The sequence below is a fragment of the Rhinolophus sinicus genome, chromosome 4 (genome assembly GCF_057876585.1).
Source record: "Rhinolophus sinicus isolate RSI-liver-muscle chromosome 4, RSI-T2T, whole genome shotgun sequence".
Lineage (NCBI taxonomy): Eukaryota > Metazoa > Chordata > Mammalia > Chiroptera > Rhinolophidae > Rhinolophus > Rhinolophus sinicus.
The window spans coordinates 2,364,374-2,377,281 of record NC_142504.1 but is presented as its reverse complement, the minus strand read 5'-3'; the positions used below and the strand labels follow the sequence as shown (position 1 = coordinate 2,377,281).

Sequence of the window (12,908 nt, the reverse complement as noted above, 5' to 3'; positions counted from 1 at the left end):
GCAGCGAAGCTGACGCTCCCATTTTCTTAGACTTTCCGCACTTGAGCGGGTCTTGCAGGCATCCAGGCTACCCGTCCACGATGCAGATGAAGCAGCCGTGCTGCAGGGTTCAGTGGCTTCCCCGAGACCCCAGCGATGACAGCAGTCCCAGGCGCTCCAGGTTTATTTTGTGTTTTCCCTGCTCCAGCCCTAGAATCAGCCATTTCTCCAAGGATCTCAAAATTTCTTATCTTGGAGAAAAAAGTCAACATCTGAGTGCCAGATGTGCTGTGGCTGCTGGGCTGGCCCTCTCCTGGGCCTCTCAGTGGACGTACATGGACGTACATACCTGTGTATATCTATAGACACGTTTGTATCTGCTCTGTGTCTGTACTGAACATGAGCTCAGAGGCTAGCTCCTTATGTAATACGGCACCCCGGGGTTCATTTTTGGCCTTACTCATTTGTTATTTCTTTTTTTGACCCTGTGAAAGCTGCCTCCCATTACTACCAAATACTCACTTTTTTGTTCAAACCGAGTATATACATGAAATAACTTTTAGAATTGCCAAACCATTTTCCTTTGAGGCACACATTTACCATCTAGAGTATGATGCGGATTTATATACAGTTCTTTTTGTCTTTAGCATTACAGTATTCAGTCAAAATACCATTTCCAAATTTATTTAGGACCACTCCTTTCCCCCCATCCACTTACGGGTAGTCACGTCATTTATTTGTAACACAGACTCATTGTGACAATTGGCATTTCGTCCTGGATTCCCCCGACATGCTGATATTCATTTGTTTACTTATTTTTCATGTTGCATGCAGTCAAGTTTCTTCTTCATGGTGTACAGTGCTACGGGTTTGACAAATGCAGGGTCCTATGGCCGCACCATGGACTCATGTACAACAGTTCCATCACCTCAATGTCCCCTTATAGGCTCTTTGTATTCAAGTCCTTCTTTCTGTCCCAACGCCTGGCAGCCACTGGTGTATTCCCACCCCTGTGGTTTTGCCTTTTCCAGAATATCATACAATGGAATCATACAATATGTGACCTTTTGGGTCTGACTGCTTTCACTGAGCAAAATCCATTTACGAATCCCCCACGTTGTTGTGTGTTGCGTTTGTTCTTTCCCATTGCTGAGCTGTAGCCATTGCACGGGTGTACGCTGGTATGTTTATCCAGTGCACGTTTTTCCATTCACGGGTTGAAAGACTTCTTGGTTGTTCCCTGGTTTTGGAGATTATGAATAAAGCTGATATAAACAGTTGCATATACATTTTTGTGTGGGCTCCTGGGAGGAACATTTGCATAGAGGGAGTCTCCGTTTTGAGTTCCTCAGGCTCCTCGGGAGTCCTGAGAAGTGGCTGTTGGCTGTACTCACTTAGACATACAGCTTTTCATTCATCAGATGACTTACCACTGAAAATAAATGTAACGGCTCCATGCAAACTGGAAAAAACTTTATCACCTGGGTGAGCTGTTTGCTATGTTACCAGATGCTATTTAAATAAAAAGATGCTGATAAAGTTTGGCATTCGCACTCACAGAATATTAAGAGTATCAATAATTTATATCTTTATTCTCTTAAAAGACATTTGAATGGGATTATCAACAATTTCAGCTTGTTGTATTTACAAGGATCTTATGTTTTTTGAGTGTTTTAATATTTTATTAAAATTATTACCATTCAATTTATACATTGGAATCTGTTGTTTATATTGGGGTATTTTATACATTTGGCAAAACCATCTTTTAAATAATCATTGTCAAAAATTTTACACATTATTTTTAGAATCTAGCTCAATAAAATCTAAGTTTGCTGACGAGACCCAATATTTTTCTGAGTATCACCATTTATAATTCCAGATCCAGCAGTTAAACTTGATTACAATTTTGCATATTTCCATTTCAGTATTCTTTTTTCTTCTAATAATAAACAATTATTTTTAATGAGCAATTTACACTAGTTTTATTCAAGTGGTGCAATTTTGAAAGATTTGGAAAATGTTATTTATGATACTGTTTTTCACTAGCTGAAATTTATCCAAAACTCTCATTAATTTTGCTGACTAAGGCTAAATATTTCCTCTATTTTGCAATTAATTGTGGATTAGGTAAATATAAAATTAAATGTACAAGATGCTCTCTGGAGGATGTCCCCTTCACCCCTCTCTTCCACCATGGGCTACATCATTGGATTATTAACGATAAGCATGTGATAGTGGAAAATCTAGTGATGAGAACATTAGGAGATAAAACTTACAAATTAATTGGTTTGACCGGTGCCAAGAAAGATCTTGTTTGAAATCTGTCCCAGAGTCCACCAACCATCTAAAATCATCAAAATGAATGACAGATATTTAATGAACAAGTTACTGTAAGTTCTAGTATATAAGCACCAATTACTGTAATTTCTAGTATATAAGCTCCAGCACTCTTAACAGTGCTCTCAGCATCAGAGGCAAGCCTCAGGCTGGCCATGAAAAGCACTCCCCAAACACACACAGTGACTCTGGGTTTTGCTCTGGAGCTCCCCTGGCCTCTGCTCTGCTTTCAGACCCTGGATCTCAGTTTGCTTTCTCATAGCTGGAATCTGCCTCACTACCCACCTCCTTCAGAAAGCAGCCCTCGTGAAAGGTCTGATTTTGGTTTTCGTCCCAGAGGCTGTGGTCAGTTGGATCCACATCCGCCCACCCTTTGCAGCCCCAGGCTAGTCCCGCCTCCAGCCCAGCCCAGGTCCAGAGCTTTGAGCCTCACCTTGCCTGGAAGGACTCTGGATACTTGTATCTTTTCACACCAAAGAATATTTAATAAAATGACCAATTTTTGCAAGATATAATACTTTCAGGTAGTTGAGAGATCCTTAAAAAAATAGTTATAAGAATCCAGGCATGTTTTTTATCCTTTAATTGATTTTAATTTCTATGTGAAAATCCCATAATGAGACTTTATATTGAAACTGTTTTTCCTCTTATTACCACTTTTCTCTGTAAAAGCTAAAGAAGTTTTCAAGACAATGTTGGCTTCTTAAGCTGTGATTCATGAACCTCTATGGGTCCATGCTTATAACTGTATTTCAGTGTAACTGATTTCCTTCTCAGCCCTATGGATTTTATAAAGTAAATGAAACCTCACCATGACTAGCAGTCCCAGAGCTCGTCAGGTTTCTAAGAAATGAGACATGGCAGAAAAGGATGAGGGCATCGCATCGGTAGGAGTAGCGTTGCAAGCACGGTCAGTGAGTGTGAGGGATCAAAGAGACACCTAGGATAAGAGCTGAAGGATTCTTGGGACTCAGCCTGGAAAAAGCAGTGAGGAGGGCAGTGCAACAGTATTTGCGAAAGACCCGGCCTGAGGGCATCGGACAAGCCCAGCACACACTGTGCTGGGATGCAGTGGGGTGGGGGTGGGGGATGTGGGGGGGGGGTCGGGGTGGGGGGGGAGCTGGGGGGGTCGGGGGGTGGAAGAGCAGCAGGAAGGCTCAGGGCGGGGCAGGGATGGAAAATTGGGGATGCCACAAGTCGGGGGTGTAGGTTCTGCTTTATAGAAAGTGCTGGGTTTCATCAGCAGAGGGACATGGAGAGATGCACACTTTAGGAAAAGCACCCTGGGTTGCGTGGACACGGTAATCCAGGTGACAAATTCCTGATGTTTAGAAATGAGAAGATTGGGCCTCTCCATGGACAACTAGGAATGCTTCGTTTACTACATAGGAAGAGCTCTGCGATTCATGGATTCTCCCACTCTGTCTCCAAAGCACAGAGGTTAGGTTCTAGATTCAATTTCGAAACCTGTTTCAGCGCAGGTTCTGTGGTGGGATAGTAATCAGTTATCTGTGTCTTCTTCATTATTTACTCCTTCGTTTGCAATTTTTAAAAATAAACAGTCAGTGCAAATGACCTTTGAGAAAGAGGTAGTCTTAAATAATTTTTTAAAATTTTAATATGGATAATATTAAAGTATTTGAGGTCACTGATGACTTTTATGATTATGGTATTTTCAATTCTGTAAATGTACATTCTTTCCATAATTCTTAACCACAAAATAAGTATTATTGTGACTTAAAGTTTTAAAGTTCAGTAATAAATATGTTGTTTTCCAGGGTATTCTCTGACCTGAGTTATTGTCGGGACCCTTTCATATCTTTTCAGCGTAAAACACTGTGAGACGAGGTCGGCAGCTTTTTCCATGGTGGTTTCTTCTGGATAGGGTTTTGGCGGTAGCATCTTGTCCCAAGGAACATGTTCGTAAGCTCTATGAAATTATTAAATGACCACATTTTATGAAAAATACATATTCAATTGGTGCAGTTCACAGCAATATCATTCGTTGTGGTAGGCAGAATTCTGAGATGTCCCCCGAGATTCCTGCCCCCGGTGTACATGCCATAGATAATTCCCACCCCTCAGGTGTGGCCAGAGCAAGTGGATGGGATGGGTTATCACTCCCGTGATACTTTGTATGGCAACTTTATATGGCAAAAGGGATTGTCCGGTTAGGTCTTATTTTTGGGGAAACACGGTATGTATTGTATTGTGTGTTCACCACCCAAAGTCAATTGAGGATAAAGGGGGTCAAATATATGACCTATTTATTTTAGTAATCAACATGAGTAACTAAATGCCTGTATCTGATGTTCTCTGAATTTCCCATAGGATCCAGGATAATGTAAATACAAAGGGGATGTATTATGAAAGATAAAATAAATATATTTCAAAATCAAAATTCCATTGGGAAAAATGCTTACTTTTGTGTAGAGGATTTATAAAATGAGTCCTTAGCATTATATTTCTTGTTTGGTTGTAAAAGCGGTTTTCCGTCATCCTAGGAGGCATAAATAATATTATGATTATCCTAAAAACCATAAACACATTCACTTTAACCGTGAATTTTATGGTGTGTGAAGCTGTTTTAAAATACTCTTTTCATATCTGTGAATCCTTTGGGACGTCTTCAAGTAATTTAAATATCTAGGGTTTAGAAACTATAAAATACACATAGGAAAATGATTAATAATATAAACCTTAAATTCAGAAAGGTATCTAAGTTTAAATTTTGGTTTCATATCTATGTGGTCAAAAGTCAGTAACTTAACATCACCGGGCTTCAGTTTTCTCAAATAAAATGGGGATAACAATACTATCTTGTCCAGAACAGGGACTGAAACAGGATTTTTGGTCAAGTAATATATTGTGGGGTTGTTCTAGGTGAAGAGCAGGGAAGGATGAGGAATAGATGCTGGTAAGAACGTGGTCTCAGCTGGAGACCGGCCTTGGTTCTCTCAAGTCAGTCAGTCAGTCATTGACCAACATCCAGGAGACAGTATAGGAGGGCGCAGTCCTCCGGGCTGGTGGCTGTCAGCCATATCGGCCGTCACTCACTGCTAATGGAGGGGGTGCACTTGCCAGTAATGGGGGTCTGGGTTGGGCGCCACCAGCGTCTACTACTCGGTCACCCCCCGGAGTATAGTTGTAGGGATGACAAGATAATGATGGTGACGGTGAAGTCTGCACAGTGCCTGGCACGTAAGACGTATTTTATACATGGCAGCTATTTGTACAAGGCTCAACATATCAAATTCACAATGACATAAATTAATTACAAACATTGTATTACACCACCCAGTCATGAAAACCTTACTGTACACGTTGCTTCCTCATCAAATGTGTACGTGTGATTTATCAAGCATCCTTCATGGGGAGGCTGTAAAGGAGGAACTTTCACCGGGCTTGTCCAACCTGAACACAAAAATGTAGGTGCTTTCAGTTAGAAACGCAATAAACAGTTCTTCTTCCAAAAGAAAAAGTTCCTATTAGAAAGCTAAAATGTGTAGTGTCAATTGTCCAATTCTAACAATTTTTCTCATCTGTGAGAACAGAACAGCTCTGGAATTTACATGTCATGATTATCATGATAGGGTAGAATTATTTGTTATTTATTACTCATTATAGGAAGAGACCTGTTGGGTACGATGGATCTGTGTTTGTGTGTATAGACATGCTGGGGACAGTGGGGACCAAAGGAGTCTGGTTACTATGTAGATAATTTATCTAATGATGAATTAGGAGACTATCAAATACAAAGGCTACCTTCAACAAACATTTACTGCACCATACATGGAAGGAGAAGAATATATAAAGATGAAAAATGGGGTTCCTGTTTTTGAGGTGTTCATGAACAAACAGGCAAGGCAGACATATAAGTAGGTAATTTCAATATAATGCAGTGACTGTAATAAGAGCTGAGCTCTGAGTGTTGTGGGGGTGCAGAGGAGGAAAATCTAATTCAGCGCGACTGTGGGAAATTAGGAACATCTTCCCAAATATAACACCTGATCTAATCTTGACAATTGAGTAGGACTCGGTAACAAAGTGGAAGGAGAGGAAGGACAGTCATTCCAGGTGGGGAAACAGCACAACCTGCCCTGGGAGAGCATCACAACTTTAATAAGAAATGGCAAAAGTTGGGTATAGCTGCATCGTAAAATGGCCACCAGGAAATGGTGGAAAATGAACAAGAGCGGTAAGCTGGAGGCAGGAAGCGAAGGCCTTGGACTTAAACTCCAGATAGATTGCCCTTGCAAAGCTTTAATCAGCGTTGCATAACTTTGGCAAATTACTCTGGTTTGGACAGGGAACGTGTGGAGGTGAAAATAGTGGTCATACCTCTGGTAGTTTCTGTAAGAGATACTTTCTCCCACCCCATGAGGGCTTCTAATTTGGTTTTCTACTTAGCTTTGCCCCATAAATTGGCAAAATTCAGGAGTTAGGTGGACAGTGCAGAGATATGGAGGCACAGGTGAGAGGGATTGTGGGAGGGCTTTGGGATAACAGAAGCACCGTGGTCACGGTGGATACCAATCTGGTGGAGCTCCGTATCAGACTCCGGCAGATCTCAGGGCTTCTGATTCAGGTGCCAGTGTGACCTCGTGGGATACTTGACTCCTCCGAGCCTCATTTTCCTCCCTCTAACGATTGTTGTCAGAGTTGTGAAAACAACAATTAAAGTATTTGAAGAACTTGGTAAAGTTTCTGACATATAGCTTAAGTGCCTGACATGTTTATTAGACATTTATTATCAATTAGTGGTTGTAACATTATTAGTATCTGTACTAGCAATGTAGCAATATCATTTTCATTACACTGATGGTGATTCAGTTAATATTTGACCAAGAAATTCATGACAGGATCTGCAAAGGGGACTGGCAAGGGAGGGATGGGGAAGTAGAGAATTCTGTGGATTTAGAAGAGGAAGTCAGAGAGATTAGGGAGTGAGAAGGCCTCTGCACTCTCTTGGTAACTTTGAAGATAAGGAGGCTATGTGAGAAGGGGCCTGCGTCATCCTTAGAAGTCGAGTGTCCATGGCTGTCATAGAGCAAGGAAATTGGCACCTCAGATTCAAGGAACTGGATTCTGCACAACCTGAAGGAGCCCAGAAGTAGATTTTTCTGCAGACCCTCCAGATAAGAGCCAAAAGCACACCTTGATTTTGGCGTTGTTAGATCCTGAATAAAAAAACACAGTTGAGACCCTCACTTCTGACCCACAAAACTGTGAGCTAATATATGGGTTATGTTTTAAGCTGCTAAGTTTGTGGCATTTTGTTATAGCAGCAAGAAAAAATCAATTCAGAGGCAGAGGTGAAAGGTCAAGGAAAAGTGAGGGAGCGAGTGCTGAAGCCCGTGCTCATCTTGGTTCTTAGAATAAGAATAATTCTGTATTGTGACACAGCTGGACACAGGAAACCCTCCAGAAGAGCATCATGCCAATAGCAGCAGCATGGCACTTTGTGGTAGCCATCTGATTTGAAAACATTCTAGCAGCTGCTTTGAAAAAAAGAGGAACGTATGAAAACAACAAAACTTAAATTTTGATTTTAAGCCAGAGTAGAAGAAAGGAAACGGGACAATGAATTACAGCTATATAACTCAGGGTCACCACATTTACACCTAACTGTGATGATGGCCTTGCCTTTACCTTGTTGTACTGCTGCAAAACAAGCAACACCCAAACCTAGTATCTTAAACAACGATTTATCATCTCCCAGGACTCAATATCTAGCTGGGGTGTTCCACGTCATGTGGCATAGCTAGATAGGAAAAAAGGTCCAAAGTGACCTCACTCACATGTCTGCCCAGTTAGGGTTGACTATTAGCTGGGAGTTCAGCTGGGCCTACTACCCAGTACGTGTGTATGTTGTTGTTTTTTCTTATGGGCCTGAGGTTGGGTCTTTCACGAACAGTGACTGAGATTGCAGAGGAAGAATCCCAAGGGAACAGATCCCAATGTGCCATTCCCTACTAAGCCGCCATTGCTTCATGCTTGCTAATATCTTACTGGCCATACGTCCAAGCCAGAATCAATATGAGAAGGAAATAGATCTCCTATCTTGGTAGGAGGAGTGGCAGGCACACTCAGAGAGGGATGAATTGCAGAGGGCCCCTTTTGGGACCAGCTATTAAACAACTCTTCTTCATAACTCACAATCTTACTTCATCATTTCCATGCCACCGAACAAATATCAAGCCTTCTGTCAAGGAAAACACTGTAGTATAATATTTCCTTACTTATTAGAGATTTAACATGCTTAAAACTTTGATCCCATTTTTACTGTGAGTGGATTTTTGTATGTAACCATGAAATTATATGAGTTTTCAAGGGCCTGCCATGAACATCATTTTCCCAAAGGCCCTATTTTTATTATAAAAAATGTCCATAATATGGTGCTTTTTAAAGAAAGAAAAAGCCACGTTATAGAAAAAATATTCAAAGACTAGTCATTCTGTAGATCATGTTTTCTTATTCATGTGTTTTCTGTCCTCTAATGGTTAGAGATAGGTTTTCTTAAACATTTATAATACCCTTTGTTAGTGGTTTCCTGAGTTTTCTTCCTCAATATGGCTATAGGTAGGTCAATTTTATTTGATATTTTAAAAAAACAACTGTAGGTTTAGTTGATTTTTTTCTGATGTTTTTCTGTTCTGTTTTATTTTATTTATAATCATCAAACATCAGAACTTCAAAATATATGATGGAAATACTGTCAAAACTGAAGAGAGAATAACCAGATTTATAATTACAGTAGGAGACTTTCAATACTTTATTTAAAATAATGGATTAAACAACCTGACAAAGATTGATATGAAAATAGCGCACTTCAACAACAGCAATTTGACCTAAAGGATATATACAGACCACTCCACCCAACAGAATACCCAAGTAAAATACACATTTTTTCCTCCAATGCACATGGAACAATCTCTAGAATAGGTTATATTATAGGGCACAAAACAACTTAGTAAAGTTTAAAGGACTGAAATAACACATACTCTGATCAGATGGAATGAAACTGGAAATAGATAAAATGGAAATAAAACTAGACATCAGCATATGAAAATTGAACACTACAGCCCCAAGTTACCAATTGAATATTTAAATATTATAAAGCCCATGCTACTTTATTTACCTCCAAGTCTTGCTCTGATCGAAATGTCTGGTATTGCCCTGGAATTCCATTTCCTGTCTTGTTTTAGTTCTTCTAATAATACTTTTTGCCTTTTTAGTGTCGTTTGAAATCCTGTGTCTGGCCTAGGAACTCGATGTTGAGGTTTCACATCACTATAATCCACCAGGCTTGGTATTGTTCTGCCAACGCCAGGCTTTAAATCAGCATCACCACCAGGACTCACAAACCCTGAACAGGGATCACCTAAGGGCACATCATCACGAAGTGGAAATAATGGATAATCGGGCCCATACGGTGGGGGATACGGGTAGTGTAAATGATAGTCGGGCAAGGCCGAAGGGGGGTAAGGGTGAAATTTAAGAAAAGTAGGGTTGCATTTCTTTTCAACTCTGCCATAGTCATGTCTGTCCTCAACTCCTTTCACAAAAGGCATGTTCATTTTTCTTAAGAGATAACAGTAGTGTGGATAATCTATATTCTCAACAGCCTTTGTTCTTGAAAGAATGGACCGTTCAGAGATACTTATCTTTCCAGGTGAATCCATATCCATAGCCTTTCTCTTTAGAATTGGATGACTGTTTCTGCTGACTCTTCTCTTTAACTACAAAACTCTTATGTCCTATAGTTGAGCATTGGTTAATTAAGCATAAGGTTATCGATATGGCCCTCTAAATGTCCAGTGTTCTTTTTTTTTTCCCCCAAGTATTTTTTCTCCACCAAAAGAAGTATAAGGCAGTAACACACCAGGACAGAAAAAACAAAACAAAACAGAGTCCTTGTTGCTTAGCAACAGCTAGACCTGTACCTCACTGGGTCACTCATTTCTTCCTGTTAAAGGAGACAATACACTTCTTTATTAGGCAGTTTTGACTTCAGTTGCTGAAAACGTCATTCTTCTACGCATTTGCACCAACTATATAAGATTTAGTTCTGTTGTAGCTGTTCCAGTTAAAAAAACCCTTCCAGCCGCAGAAAAGCAGCGACATGATTCTTTTTAAACACGTCTGGCTATAGAAAGGTCCTCATGAGCTGATGGGCGGTTTTACATATGTTTCTGAAGCGAGGCGATAAAAGACTATCTTCCGGGCTGAGTGTTGCATGGAAACCAATTTTATCTCGGGCTGTTTCCCCTGTTCTTTCCGCGAAGCTTCCCACGGGGGTTAAAGACCCTACTTTCAACCTGAGCGGGTGTGCATCGCACCTATTCCCCAATTAAGCTGCATCCACCCACCGAGCACCAGTGGCTGCCATGGGAGACGCACGCGGTCCCGTGAGCGCCGGCCGCGCGCTAACTCAGGCCTCGCTGCCCGCCGTTCAGGGCGGCCCCAAGCCGGCTTCCCGAGCCCAGCGCCGCGCGCACGCCGGCTGCAGGCGCGCGACTGTTCCCAGCCGCACAGTCTCCCACGGGCCACGTACGCGCCCCAGGAGTCCCCGGCCCGCACCGCTGCACCGGGCGGGCGACACTGCCCCGCGTGGGCGGCCTCACCTGCACGTGACGGGGCCGCCGCCCCGCCCACACGCCCCGCCCACACCTGGCGGAAGTGGCGGCCCCTCCTTCCGGCCGCCCTTCCGGGTCGGCCCCGCCAACTTCCGGCGGGCAGGTGGCGCGCGCTGCCTAACGACCTTCGGGGCCTACGCGCGGCGGTGGCGGCGGCGTGTGGATGGAGGCGTCGACCCCAGGCCGCGCACGGCGGGGCCGGGCCGCGGGCTCCCCGCTCTCCCGGGCCGCGGTCGTCCTGCTGCTGTCCGCCTTCGTGGGGCCGGCGTCCCCGGCAGGTGAGGCGGCGGCGCCGGCTCCTGAGATTGGCTGTTTGTGCGTCACGTGCGCCTGCCGGTCCCAGACGCTCGTCCGCCTGGTACTGGCCGCAGGGGTTCATTTTCAGGGAAGCCGCGCGGAGGCGCCTGCGTTCACACGGGGACGCACGTGGCGGGGCCATGAGTAACGTGGGGACGGACGAGGCCATCGCAGCGCCCACGGTTCAAGTCCAAGCTCCGTTGGCGGCCAGTAGGCGCCCCGGTCGGGCCGGGAGTCGTTGCCGCTTTGCGTGACGCGCTGTCCGCACTGTGACCCTGCGTTTCAGGAGCGGGCGTCCCGTTGTGTGGAATCGTCCGCGATCCTGCAGCGCCACCTGTTGGCTTCACCTCTAAGTACAGCGCGTCTCAAGTTCTGACGTTTTGCTGCCCCCGTTCGTTTCCTCCTTTGCATCCAGGCAACCGAAACACTTGTCCATCCTGTTTTCAAAATGTATTTAAGATGCTGATGGACAAACACGGAAGTGACGCTTTAATTGAATTGATCTCCTTTAACTAGAAAGGTTTTGGCTGCACTGTTTTGTGTGCAGATGTTAGGCTTTACAAAAAAAAAAAAAAGTTTCTCCAAGAACTGAATCATATAAACCCAAAAAGAGATGTGTCCGATACGGTCAAATACGGGCACATTGGGAAAGAAGCCCTCCAGGAACGTACCGTGGAAGGGCGGTGGGGGTGGGCACAGGATGAGGAGGGGAAGGACACAGCGTGAAGGTCACAGGATGCACTCAGGTCAGGGGTGCCAAGGTCGTCATTCTCGGATGAGCGGGGAAGAGCCGTGTAGGGGAAGATGCTGCTTGATACTAAATGCGACAGGGTGGGGGCGCCAGCTCTTGATCCAATAACAAGAGCAGACCTGAGGATGTAAGGAATAGAATAAGCGGGGATTATCTTAACCTGTAGGCTGTGAATAGTCAAGACTGATATCTCTTTATACTTTACACAATGTTCCATTTAGTACCAACTCCCTTCAGTCTGGAATTGATGGAGGTGAGAAAACTGCAACTCCTAGAATTTAAAGTGACTTTCCTAACACCGCAAAGTGGCAGTTAGGATTTAAACTCAGGTCTCACGGTGAATGCCCTCCATTTTGCGCTTTACTCCCTGTTAAAGGTGATTTAGGGTAGATGCTTTATTGCCTTTTTTGTACTACTCCTTCCATGTGTTCTGCACACGCTGTTATGTCCATCACATTTGCTCAGTCAACAATGAGGGAAGAATATCAGTTATGTCATATTTAACAATCATTTAATATTTACTATGTGCAAGAGATAGTACTTGGTGCTGATTCTTGGTGTGTTGATATAAACACTGACCCTACTAGCAATGGAGCGTATAATTGAATAAGGAAAATGGTACCTGCGCATAAAGAACTATGATAAATGCAGAGGGGGGGTTATAAGGAAGGTGCCGGTGATGTATTATAGAAGGGCAAGAAATGATAAGGATAAACGCAGGGTTTGAAGGAGGAGGGGCTTGTGATCTAAGTCTTGAAGGGTCGTGCGTTTTGACTTTTACAGATGAAGAGAGTATTCTAAGTGGATGCAGAAAAAGCCGGAGGCAAGATAGATGGGGGGAGCACTGGATAGATTAATCTCACTGGCGCATATAAGGGGAGTAGAGTTGGAACAGGGATGCCAGG

General features: G+C 43.3%; 2 protein-coding genes across 10 annotated transcripts in view; one reads left to right on the top strand and one right to left on the bottom strand.

The window, feature by feature from the left end:
* The window catches only part of SPMIP7 (sperm microtubule inner protein 7), a 28,889-nt gene extending 17,845 nt beyond the window's left edge, over positions 1-11,044 (bottom strand). For all 4 annotated transcript variants that reach the window (XM_019731601.3, XM_074341059.2, XM_074341058.2 and 1 more), the window contains exons 1-5: positions 9,458-11,044; positions 5,633-5,730; positions 4,740-4,816; positions 4,108-4,246; positions 2,256-2,323 (exon numbers count right to left, since the gene is read on the bottom strand). In XM_019731601.3, the coding sequence (XP_019587160.2) occupies positions 2,256-2,323; positions 4,108-4,246; positions 4,740-4,816; positions 5,633-5,730; positions 9,458-10,007 (932 nt within the window). In that variant the 5' untranslated portion in view covers positions 10,008-11,044. The remainder of the gene's footprint in view (positions 1-2,255; positions 2,324-4,107; positions 4,247-4,739; positions 4,817-5,632; positions 5,731-9,457) is intronic.
* The window catches only part of ZPBP (zona pellucida binding protein), a 36,133-nt gene continuing 34,221 nt past the window's right edge, over positions 10,997-12,908 (top strand). For 2 of the 6 annotated variants that reach the window (XM_074341066.2, XM_074341065.2), the window contains exon 1: positions 10,997-11,233. In XM_074341066.2, coding sequence (XP_074197167.2) covers positions 11,119-11,233 — 115 coding nt within the window. In that variant the 5' untranslated portion in view covers positions 10,997-11,118. Of the gene's footprint in view, positions 11,234-11,408; positions 11,999-12,908 lie in introns of those variants that run through there. The other 4 variants (XM_074341063.2, XM_019731597.3, XM_074341062.2 and 1 more) reach the window with 4 other exon arrangements.